The sequence below is a fragment of the Microcaecilia unicolor genome, chromosome 6, assembly GCF_901765095.1.
Source record: "Microcaecilia unicolor chromosome 6, aMicUni1.1, whole genome shotgun sequence".
NCBI lineage: Eukaryota > Metazoa > Chordata > Amphibia > Gymnophiona > Siphonopidae > Microcaecilia > Microcaecilia unicolor.
The window spans coordinates 302,087,631-302,100,853 of NC_044036.1; the positions used below are offsets into that span (position 1 = coordinate 302,087,631).

The 13,223-nt window shown below is 39.0% G+C and overlaps 1 protein-coding gene across 1 annotated transcript in view; it reads left to right on the top strand.

Annotated features, from left to right (window-relative positions):
* The window catches only part of TBCD (tubulin folding cofactor D), a 477,889-nt gene that overhangs the window by 409,156 nt on the left and 55,510 nt on the right, over positions 1-13,223 (top strand). The window contains exons 31-33 of the mRNA XM_030208042.1: positions 4,191-4,274; positions 5,178-5,336; positions 7,090-7,228. Of these exons, the coding sequence (XP_030063902.1) occupies positions 4,191-4,274; positions 5,178-5,336; positions 7,090-7,228 (382 nt within the window). The remainder of the gene's footprint in view (positions 1-4,190; positions 4,275-5,177; positions 5,337-7,089; positions 7,229-13,223) is intronic.

Genomic DNA, 13,223 nt, shown 5'->3' on the forward strand with positions numbered 1-13,223 from the left:
ACACATCCCTATACAGCCACTACATGATAGCAGAATCTTTCACCTAAGTTGCACATGCAGAACATGGACAGACCCCTCACATGATACAAAGTAGGGAAAAGAGGGAGAGTAGTGGAAGGATCTTCCAACATAGGACATTATCATGCAGGTACTTGCCAATAAATTCTCTGACACTGAGTGTTAGTGTCCTATGTAGGAAGACCCTTCCACTACTCTCCCTCTTTTCCCTTCTAGACTATTCATGGTGGTCGTCTGTTCCCCCACCTCTGTGGTTTTTATCATTATACAAAACAGGGAACCACAGAAAAACTGAAACAGAGATCTCCCTCAAGAAAGCCAGACTCTGTAAGCAGTGCAAACACTGGTAAAAGAGAAACAGAAATGTATTTTTCCCTGTACTCTACAAAATACAAAAATAGAAAAGATGTACATTTCACAAACCAGGCACATCTCTGTCCTTAAAAAAAGTATTTAATGCAAATATTTCTTTTCTGCCTTTGTTGTCCGAGCACTTTATTTTTCTAATTGGGCTGGTCCCAGTCTCTTTTCCACTTTCCACGTGTCCGTCTTCTCTAAATTCTTTTCCACGTGTTTCCATTTCTTCTCTCTCCTCTTGGCTTTGTCCTTTCCTTCTCTACATCTGTCTGGCAGTGACATTTCATTTCATGTCCCCCCCCCCTTAATTTGTGTTTATCCCCCTTTCTCTCACCTTAGTCTCTGTTTCACTTCTCATCTACCTACTTGCTTTTACCATTGCTCCCTCTGTCTCTCACTAAATATCCAGTCTCCTAAACCCCTATCTTTCCCCATCTTTCACCCACTTCCTTACCCCCATTCCCATCCTCTTAACCCTCATCTACCCTCTACTGGACCTCATCACCAAGGCTGCCGAGACGGGGGGACAGGGGGGACAAAATTCCCCGGGCCTGGGCCTCCGGGGGGGGGGGGGGGGGCGCCGCCGCCGCAGTCCAGCCCGCCCGCCCTCTGTCGCTCCCTGGCATTGAACTTAAGTGCCTCACCTTCGAAAGCGCAGCAAGCAGCGGCAGACCACTCCTTCCTGCAGTGCTAGGGAAGGCATCATTTGGCCACTATTCTTTGCACTGTTTTTATCTTTGGCATCTTTTATAACACTTGTACTGTGGCAGCGTATGTCTTATTCCTGCAGTTAAACACCAAGGTTAACTCTTTTCTTCAGCAAAATTCATGTGTATTGTTTGGATCTCATTTCCTCACGTCATTTTCTTTAACAAAGCATCAGGTACAACAGATAGTATTTCCTTAGAGGAAATTCTTTTGTAGATATAACAAAACAGTCACAAACGTTCAAGACTAAGAATTCTTATGCCTTGACTTCATTTGAATAGCTTTACTGAAAAAATGTGTGGAAAGAGCTCTTGGGTTTTGTGAAAGAATAAGTAAATGTCACCTTGTGTGGTATATGATTTGCCTGTGTTTTTCTATTACATTTGTTCAGTGCTTGTGCAAATGGTAAAGGTGAGTAATTATTCACAGAAATAGTCACAAGAAAAATAATGCTAATTGTCAGTAAGGCCAAAATTTCCAGAGATGGCATGCCTGGAGTCCAGGGTGACCTTCTTGGCAGATGTATTATATGACCTTGTCCAGATTGGGGCCAGGTCTTGGCTTCAGCAGTGATGATGTGGAGGTGGATATGGCTGTGGAATTGGTCAGCTAATTCAGCTTCCAAGGTGCTCCTTGGCAAGCTTCCTTTTTGGGGTAGACTCCTGTTTTGGGACATTCTCCAAAAGTTGGTCAAGCGCTTGGGGGATGCCAGAGGCTCCCAGAGGATCGTGCTTGGTCATCCATGAAAAATATTTCTGAGAAGCCTCGCCCTAAGAAGTGGAGTAGTTTTTGAGCAAGCAGACTGCCACCATCTCAGTATGTATTCACCACATCATTTTGAGAATAATCAGCCTTTCGAGGGGCTCTGGACTATAATCTTCAGGATGCAAGGGTTCCCAGTGAAGACTGTCAGACCCAAGCAGATTGTTTGTAGGTGTGTATATTGGGGGGGGGGGGGGTGCCTTATCTGTTCAGGATAAACTTTATCCTCATACTAAATTCCTTGGCGCTCTGAAATATTGGATTCCCTAAGGAAGAAATTTCACTTCCTGTACATGAAGTTCTGCTGGATTTGCAGGAGAGACGTTTTCAAACTGTCATCTAAACCAGCATCTAAAATGTTAGAAATTATAGAGTGCATCCAGTTATGGGGCATGATAAACTACAGTTATCACTTCATTTAATAGTGGTAGAATTGACATCAAGGAGATAGAGGAGTTTGTGGGTACATTTCAGTCCCCCACCTAGAAAGAACCAACACTGCTTGATTTTCTTGGCAAAAGATAATACCAAAACACAATGCATAACACTAGGATATTGTCACATCAGTTTCAGATGGTATAATATATGAATGATATTGTTGAGATGTCTCAAATGCCTCCTCCTACATGAAAAGGGGTTATACAAGAGCTTTTATTACCATAATCATGATTTGGATGAATATGCAAAATACCAAATTAAAGCATCTGATGCGTACAGTACAGCTGTGAGAAGAGCAACTGTGGCTGTATTGACTGGGCATAGGATCTAAGATCTTAATAATGCAGTTCGATATGTCTAGCGTATTCGATGTAGTAAATTATAATATCCTACTAAACATACTAGACAACTTTTGCATATGTGGCACAGTCCACAAATGGTTTCAAGGATTACTGAAATCAAGGTCTTACAAATTGGAAATGAAAGGAACCTTATCCTCGCCTTGGTAACCAGACTGTTGCGTCCCTCAGGGCTCTCCATTATTGCCCATACTGTTTAATGTAATGATGTCACCACTAGGTAGAGTAGAAACAGTAGGATTCAAAATATTTATATATGCTGATGATGTTACCATATACATAACCTTCAAAAAGAACATTCAAGACATCTTACAAAAGACAAAACATGATTTAAGTTGATGGAAACCTGGGCCTCAGAATCTAAACTAAATCTAAATAAAGGAAAAACTAAATTCATGGTCATTACCAACCTATTTGACCAAAACGACTACAACAGTTTCAGAATTGACTTTATTCACCATTAACAATTATCTGAAAATTGTAGGTATAATTATAGATAAATATTTAGCATCTGATACTCAAATTTCCTCAGTAATCACAAAATCTTTCAGGTCTCTATGGAAACTGAAAAGGATCAGACCCAATTTTTCATCAGAAACATTCAGATTTTTGGTACCATCATTAACATTATCCCAATTTGATTATTGTAATGCCATATATGCTGGCTATAAGGAATACCCGTTGAAAAAACTTCAAACAGCTCAAAACACTGCAGCCAGGTTAATATGCAAAACCTCTCATTTTGAAAGTGCCTCCCCTTTATTAATCAAATTACACTGGCTTCCCATCAAAGCAAGAATCACCTTCAAATTATGTACCTTTATCTTTCAAATCCTAAATGGCACAGCTCCAGACTATATGGTTCCATTAATAAACTTACCTCAAAGAAATGCTAAATATGAGGCAAGAAACTATCTCAGACTGCCCCTCCCAAATTGCAAAAATAGTGATCCTACAAAACTGTCCACTCTGCAGACTTCACTTACCTGGGAACCAAATGGTGGAACTCCTTACCACCCAAAATAAGAAATATCTAGGAATATACTAGATTCCGCAAAATCCTCAAATCATTCCTATTCAAACAAACCCTCACAAAGAACAACCACATCTCAAAACAACAAATTATTAACTGAATTGGTTATTACTCTATTTACTATTAACCTTTTCTTTGCTTCATGTACAATTTCTCATTCATAATAGATTCATCCCTAGCTATCCCAGTATGTTTATGATACTGTATTGTAAAATTGGATTCTTACAACAAATTACTTTCTTATGCATTTTTTAAATGTATCCTATACTGTTTATTGTAAGCCATATTGAACTCATACTTGCTTAGGATAATGTGGGATATAAATGTTACAAATAAATAATTATTGCACGCATGTGAGTTCTCAAAGCTGTATAGTTTATCGCTCTGGCTTATACAGTAACTTAGGTAAATTAAGCTGTTTTTATAATATGGGGGAATATAACCTTAAGGTGAAAATATAAAACCAGTTGATGGATGAATTTTGACCTTAACCATTCTTTTCTTTATTCTGTCAGGGTACGAGAGGCTGCCATGACAAGGCTAGTTGAGATAACACTTCTATTGGTACAGACTAAACCAGAACTGATTGGAATAGATACGTAAGTACTTAACATAAACGTAATGTGGGATATAAGTACAAATAAATAACTACTGTAACCGGTCCCCAGGCCTTTTAAAGTTTCCTGACATTACTGTCTCCTGGTACAGGAAACTAGATTTGTGGTCCAGTAGTCAGTAGGCTATACTTGCCAAACCACTTTGCCATCAATGTAGCAAAGTGGCACAAAGTACAAAAATGCTGTTACTCAATGTCATGAGCAATGTTTTCTCTCTACAGAACACGAAGGTCAACTTTAGAATATATTAGCCTGTGCCAAATCAAGGAGATATTTTCAAAAATGTAATACATGAGAGGCATTCAGCTTACCATACGACTGTGCCATCACATGTTAAAATACCATAAGGTAAACTATGGCAGATAGGGCTTCTTGGTGAAAAGGGCTGAGAATTGAATTATATATGATAGATGACTCTTATCCTCTGGATTCCCTTCCAAAGCTCTTCTTTCAAAGAAAGTTGCAGTGGTCTGGCGTGATTATTATGGAAACAGCAGGTGGAAAGAGAGGAATGCTAATAAATAAAGGAACGGGTTAAAAGCCCTGAAAACTAAAAACAGGTTGCCAGTATAAAATATGACTCTCCTTTGCCACGTTGAAACTTGTTAACTACCATAAACTGTGTGGCTGATAGTGAGGCAAATATTTTATGTTTGTGCATGTGTACTTGATAGCTTCTGTGTGTACATGCAGCAGTCGCCGTGTCAGGTGTGCCCCTGAAGAAACGTATGCCTGTTTCCTTGTGCACGTAGGAATAGATATGTATGTACTGTAGCAGCTGATGTGGTTTTTATTTATATGCCTGTGGTAGTATGTTCACTGATACAGCAAGAGCCACTATGCATGCATGTAGCACCTGACTGCATTAGTGTATTTACTTTGCAGTTGTAGACAGATGATGTGCTGCCTAGCCCAGCAGTCAAGTGAGAAGATTGATCGTTTTCGAGCTCATGCTGGTTCTGCATTCCTGACTCTCCTACACTTCGATAATCCACCAGTTCCTCATGTTCCCCATCGGGAAGACTTGGAGAGAATATTTCCAAGGTAGAGCTAAACTTAAGCATGGTTTGCTGTACTTTCCAGCTCCACTAGAATGTTGAGAAAAGCTTATTACAGGATACCAGATTCAGTAAATAGTTACAAAGCACTAAATAGAGGATGACAGTTTCATTCATTAAACTATAGATTAATGTAGTTGCTATGTTCTTTTGAACATATGGAAATAAAGGTCCATAAACAAGTAATGAGTGAACTATTTTTATTTGACTAATTTAATATATTGATGGCTAGATATTAAGATCTGTGCTTGGTTCACACACAGTACGGAGTGAGCTAGGGATGATGTTGCTTATAGATTCCATTACAATGGTAGTGATGTCTTTCAGTTCTCCAAAGAGATGACAAAAGAACTGGGGAGAGAGAGGAGAGTGATATTTTTGCAGTAATGTGAGAAAACTAAGGGACTTAAACAAAAGAGTGCATTGTTACAAGACTATAGATCCGATTCTCTAAGTTTTTCTTTCCCCTGTACACACAGGGAAGAAAAGCCTTAGTGAATTAGACTCAACATCTGGTAATTGGTGAGGAAACCAATTCCCTAATAATTTTCTGTGTGTGTGCTTGAAAGTTATTGATCATATTCATTTGAAATGCATAATGTTACATTTCATATATCAAATATATTTGACAGTATGATGAACAAATCTCAAAGAACACAGAAATCATAATAAACAAATCCTAACATAATATGTTTCCATACTTGGACAGACCAAAGGTCCATCAAGCCCAGTATCCTATTTCCAACAGTGGCCAATCCAGGCCAGAAGTACCTGGCAGATCACAAAAGAATAAAACAGATTTTATGCTGCTTATCCTAGAAACTAGCAGTTTATTTTCCTAAGTCCATCTTAATAATGGCATATGGACCTTTCTTCTAGGAAATTATCCAGACCTTTTTTTAAACCCTTCTAAGCTAACTGCTTTTACCACATTCTCTGGCAATGAATTCCAGAGTTTAATTACTCATTCAGTGAAGAAATATTTTCTCTGATTTTGTTTTAAATTTACTACTTAGTAGCATCATTGCGTGCCCCCTAGTACTTTATTTTTGGAAAAAGTAAAGTAGCGATCCATATCTACCCATTCCCACTCCACTCAGTATTTTATAGACCTCTATCATATCTCCCCTCAGCCATTTCTTCTCCAAACTGAAGAGCTGTAGCTTCTTTAGCCTTTCCTCATAGGGAAGTTGTCCCATCCCTTTATCATTTTCATTGTGCTTCTCTGTACCTTTTCTAATTCTGTTATCTTTTTTGAAATGTAGTGACCAGAACTGCACACAATATTTGAGGTGCGGTCGCACCATGGAGCAATACAAAGACATTATAATAATCTCAATTTTTACACTGAAGGATCCATGCAATGGATGGTACATAATTGTTTGGAATTGCATTCAGTTCTGCTTTTGATACTCCAGAGCATATGTGGACTCAGTACCTCCTAACCCAGCAGTTTCACTAGGAAAAACAAACTCAACTGTAATTATGTTTGTTTGTGTGTGTGATTTTTTTTTTTTTTACCCAGCGCTTTCCCACTCACGGCAGGCTCAATGCGGCTTAGGTACTTATTTGTACCTGGGGCAATGGAGTGTTAAGTGACTTGCCCAGAGTCACAAGGAGTTGCCTGTGCCTGCAGTGGGAATCGAACCCAGTTCCCCAGGACCAAAGTCCACCACTCTAACCACTAGGCCACTCCTCCACTGTGATGATAATAATAAACGTTAATGTTTCCTGCACAGGTCACAGGCAAAGACATTGAACTGGAAAGCTCCTTCACAGGTGTTCCCACTCATCACAAATCTTTTGGGACTGCCAGCTTATCAGTACCACGTACTTTTGGGTCTCACTGTTTCAGTGGGTGGATTAACAGAATCAACGGTAAGGAAGCATTAAAAAAAACACTGATGTTTCAGTCCCAGTAATTCAGTGATAATGTTGTTCGCATTACTATGCAAAGCAGGGGAAAAAACATGGGTGGGCCTAGGCCTTTTACTTCAGGCCCACCCACAGTTATCAGCCTGGTCACTTCTCACAGAGAGAGGCTGGGAGCCAGCAGAGCAGAAAATGGGCCATTGTAAGTCCTGATTTTCTACCACTCACCAGGCTTGGGTGGTGGCTTCCTCCCAATGTCCTCCTTTCTCCGCAGCCACCGTGGTTTGTACTAGGCTACCTAAAAACCTGCAGTGGATATATCCATGATCAGAAGGAAGTACAGGACCTCCAAGCCACAAGGAGGTTAGATTGAGAACAGGAGATGATATGAGGCTAGCCCATTATATGGGTTGAAGCCAGTAGGCGGAGTCATAAGTACACCCAAAACAATAGCAAGCGCTATTGAAAGCAATCAGGGCCGCCAAGTGACTGAACTGCGGCAGGGCCGCTGCTGCTCCCCTCCCACATACACAATCGTCTGCTGCTGCCCCCCCCCCCCCCCATCGCTGCTGCTGCTGCACCCCCCTCCCCATTGCTGCCACAACAGGATTGAATTGAAATACCTTGGCTGCTGGGATTCCGAAGCCAAAGTAATACATGGCCACACTTCAGTGAGGATATCCTGTTTACTGATGGGTTCATCTTAACTGTTGTTGTAATCTGCCTTGGGAAGCCTGGTGTTATAAAGATGGGAAGTAAAATTAAACTCTCCTTTTATTAGGGCACATGGAATCACATCGTCTCACCTCATCTCTTTTGTACAAATGGATTATTCTGTTTTTTTGAGCATGTTTCAGTGGCAATTGTTTGTCAAGTCAAAATAATAAAAATAAATGTTTTCTTTCATGCAGGTCTCTCACATTTTTAAACATAATTAAATGGGCTGTAAGCCCCTAATGCAGTCCATTAGTTTTCTTATATGTTGTCCTTGTGATGATTTAGACTGTGCCAAAACTAGAAATACAGTGAGACAGAATAATAGAATTCATTAACATCAAAAACTTATTAATTAACATTATAATTGTGTTCACATTTGGGTAATAACTGAGAAAATGTTGTTGAAAACTGACTTGAAGAAGAAATAAATATATATCAGAAAACTAGAAAATGTTGGCACATGTAGACTGACTCTGGACTTCTGTATGAAGGTAGCTTTGCCCTCATTACTGAATCTCTCTCTCTTTTAAATAGTAGTAATAAACAATATTAAGTGCATTTTAATAATATACCACTGCTTTCCATAAAACAAAAGAAGCAAGTTCCCACAAACCATCTTTCCCTTTTGATCTAGGCACAGGAGAAAAAAAAGATTTTAAATACTCCCAGGTTTCAACCCATTTCATGTTTAATGTGGGATATAAGGAGATAGATAGATAGATAGATAGATAGATAGATAGATAGATAGATAGATAGATAGATAGATAGATAGATAGATAGAAACTCTGAATGTTGAGCACCTGATTCTCATAACAAGATGTCTGTTTTAGTGGCCTTTTACCAGGAGAAAAAAAAAATCTCTGCACGAATATAACACATTCTGGGGTATCCCTATAACCAGCCCCTCCAAATGACACACTGATTACGATTTTAATAAATTGTTACTCTACCTATGAAACATTCCGTTATTATACTTCCTCTGTGTACATCAGTATGCTGCACAAGCTGGCATGTTTGAAAATATAAGTGAGAGTAAATAAAAATGCTACCAACAATAAAGAATGACAACATGGATGCAGCAGCTCATATGTTTGCTTGCTTTGTTTTGAGTGGATGCAAAAGGACGGCTGCGCGGGGAAGGGGAAACACAGACTAACCTAAGTGGCTTCAACCTTTTGACGTCCTACCCATCTCCTGTTCTCAATCAAACCTTACGCAGCGACATGCACACCAATGGCTCTCCAGCACTTTGCCTCCTAGGGCACAGACTTCCTGTTTCTGTGGGGACAGGTTGCTGCAGAGCTGTCAATGTGCACATGGCTGGGAGGTCCTACGCAGCTTCTGACCTTGAGATTGCTTCAGCAAGACTCCAGGTGATCCAGTGTGGTGGCAGCTGTGGGTGAGAAGCTAGTAAGGCCACAGGGAAGAGAGCTACTGCAAGGGACAGGGAGATTTGGAGGACTGATTTAGGGGATGGGCAGGAAATAAGGACCCAAAGGAAAAAAGATGGAGCAGTGTGCCAGATGGAACTTGTAATGAGCTCTCCAACCCAATTTGCAGGTGCCCATTGTCACCACCTCCCATTTTGTTATTGGAAAGAGTGCTCTAGCGGTCAAATTCCTGGGCGACAACCACCACTTCTCAACCCCTTTTTGTATAATTCTTTACAACTTCCATTGGATTGGAAAGAATAAAAATGTTAGTTCTGAATTTGCAAATCCAAAATCAGCCGACTTGATTGGTCAGTTTGACGTCTGTGGAATGTATAGCTCTGATTATATGTCTGGGTTTAGGAAGGATTATAACATTTGTAGTTTAACGGTTCTTGAAAACTTCCTCTTAAATCTGCTGACCCATTGCTTCTTTAATTATCTCTTGATTCCTCATATACTTTGAAATAAAACTAGATTAGTCCAGTCTTCTATTCTCCATAGAAAATGGCCTCATTGGCTCTTGTGATTCAACTCCACAGACTTAGCAGATTTTATTAGAGCAATTTTGCCTCAGTTTATATAACAGAGAGTTTGCATTTTACTATATATTGATGTTATCATTGTTGTATTCATTTGGCAAAAAATTAATAAGGACTATTTTACAGTTTGATAGTAATTCATGGATTGAGATTATTTTTCAGAATTTGAAATTATCTTGCCAGTGTTAACGTCAACCGTCTCCAATCTTTTTCTTTCATTTAATAGAAAAACAAACAAACCAAAGCTATTCAGGTTCAAGGTTCCTGTTTGTGAATGGCTTAAAGACCTGTGGAAGGTGGAAGGTTAGCACCACCTTTCTTACATTAGCCATGCTAAAGAGAACTCTTTTGTCAACACTGGATTTAGTACAATTAATAGAACATTTGGCTTATTCAAGAGAGGGGAGTGCGTATGTAGAACAAGTCAATAAAGGGACAGGGTGTAGACAAGAGTTTTTCAACCCAGTCCTCGGAGCACACCCAGCCAGTGGAGTTTTCAGGATATCCCCATTGAATTCAATGGAGATATCCTGAAAATCCTGACTGACTGAGTGTGCCCCGAGAACTGGGTTGAAAACCCCTGGTCAAGACAAACAATCACACATTGCTGGTTCTTCATCAATTTTATTGATACACTGTAGATAATTATTGTTGATCGTGAACAATTTAAACATAATATTTTAGAAGGGTGAGCTGTACCGCTTGAAGATCTTTACGTACAAGAAAAGGAATCCTGTCTCCATGTCATGTGCTTACCCCACAGGAAGCTTCCCTCGCATAGGAAATAAACTGTGGCTTCTTCCTGCCTTTTATACTACTTTTAGTTACATAACAACTTTTAGTTTTCATAACAACACTCTGTAAGCCACATTGAGCCTGCAAAAAGGTGGGATAATGTGGGGTACAAATGCAATAAATAAAATAAAATCCCGATGATGTGAATTTCCCTTATTGGCCAATTTTGGATGTACTCAGACTTGATTGGTTCTTAGGTGTACATCTTCTCCAACTGGCTCCCTGTACATATTGAAAACATAGAGCTAATATGGATACTGGTTTTCTGCAAATTCCTTTGGGTTGGTTAAAGGGAAGTGATAAAAAATAACAATAAGTAAAACAGCACATTCTAATGCTACTTAAAAAATAAAAAAACCACTGGCGCTTCCATTTTGCTTCACCCTCAGATATGTCTCATTCATGAGCCTCTGAGTACTGTAGTCTTCTGCTGATCTTCGTATCTGACCCTTGGCTTACTTCTGTATATGAACCTGCCAGCCGTAACCTTAGCCTGTCCTGACTACTTGTCTGCTTGATATTTTGGTGGTGATCCGTTTCTGCAAGATTGCCCTGTTCGATTTGGCCACTGTAGTATTTAGAGGCTGCCAGAAATTGAAGCATGAGCCTGAAGTATTCCTTGTAGAGGTAAAATAAACCCCAGTCACCAGATAGAAAGGTAGATGGGCCAAGCATAGTAACAGGTTTTGCAGTATGCAAGATAGTTTTAAATAAATCGAGGCTGCAACCTGAAGGGAGGGGAGGCTATTATAGGTGATTATACATGACCTAACTAAGCCCAGGATACTGGTGCTTCTTATGGTAGTTGACCCAGCCATGACACTTGATTCCTGAAATTCACATTCATGCATACAATTGAAAAGTGCTAGTCTATAAAATAACAATGAAAAGATAAAAGATTTCTATGGATTTTATTTTATTTTATTTGCCTGTTTTCCAAAGAAGTCTTATGAGACTGCTTTCTGAGTACATGTAAGTTCCTTTCTTTTGATTTGTGTCCTCTCCATACCAGGTTTTCAGACCATGTAGGGCAGTGGTATTCCTAGTTCTCAAGGGGCCACCATTGGGTCAGATTTTCAGGATATCCCTAATTAATATACAAAAGAGAGATTTGCATACAAATGGCACTATGCATGAAAATCTATTTTGAGTGTGTAATTGCTGTGTGTTAATCATTTGTCTAAAAGTGATTTTCTTTTTCTATATATATAGGGGTGTGTGTATATATATTTCATGCAAGGAAGCTACTGTGGTGCTTTTTCCTTCTTAAAGATTCTGTGGGAGAAGAATCTTCTGAATGTTCAAAAAAATGTACTTAGAATGAATAGTGTTTTATTACTTCAAAATAGCTGCTAATTTAACTTGGGTTTTGGTTCTTGCCATTTTAGCAACATTCTCTAGCTTCAAAAGGCAGTTTCTTTATATAAATGATTCAGCTAGGCTTTCACCAGTGAGAATTGGATTATGGATAATGTGTGTCGCTTAACAAAAGACTTTCCTATTGACAGAGTCTTGAGTTCAGCTACTGGGCATCAGTAACAATCAAAGATCAACCTAAACTGCAATTCTAGACAGGTTGGTCTGTGTAATACAAAGACGAGTGTTGTTTAATTATGTTTGTGCTTTAGTTTCCTTAAGTTACAGTTAACAAATAAGCATTAAAAGAATAGAAGGATTTGTAGAAAATGATTCATGAATATTTCCATAGTATTTAAAGTGAGTATGTTCTTCAAAATCTAGTGATCTTGCTACAAGAGAGAAATCTCTAAAGAATGAATTCTTGGACTGTTCAGCGTTAAGAGTTTTCAAATGTCATTCCTGAGTAATACCTAAAGAAAAATATACTTCTCCTGTATTGTCATGTTACAAAAAGTAGTAATATTTACCCAAACTATCTTATAAAAATAAAAAATCTTAAAGCGGATTTCTGCAATTCAAAACTGGAAATAAGAATGTTGGTACGTATCAGACTCGAAGGATCCAATTGGTCCATTTAAGATATTTCAAATAACATCTTAGACAAATTGCATGAAGCTTTTACAGCTCATTCAGTATCATGTGTGTTGCGCTTTTCCAAACATTACTAATATCAGCATTTCCTGTGAGCATCATAAAGATTTCAACAATACCAATTTAGTAGTGACATTATTAATTACTTTCTCCCTGGTTTACAAAGCCGCGTAGCAATGCCGACACATTCAAAGTCAATGAATGGACTGTGTCGGTATTAGCGCACCAGGAGCCGCTAGGGCAGCTTTGTAAACGGGGGGGGGGGGGGGGTAGTAATATAGTAAATCATGGCAGATTAGACTAAAATATCTCATCCAGTCTGCCCAGCTGAAAATTGGAAAGAACAAATACTGTTTAATGCATATTCTGAAATGTTGAACAATACACAAGGCATGCTGATTTCTTTGAAGCATTAGGAAATGGAACATTTTTGACAGTCAGTGCACATATGGATTCCATGGCATTCCAATATTACACAAAATATTAGAAAGCTGACAGCTGGTCAGC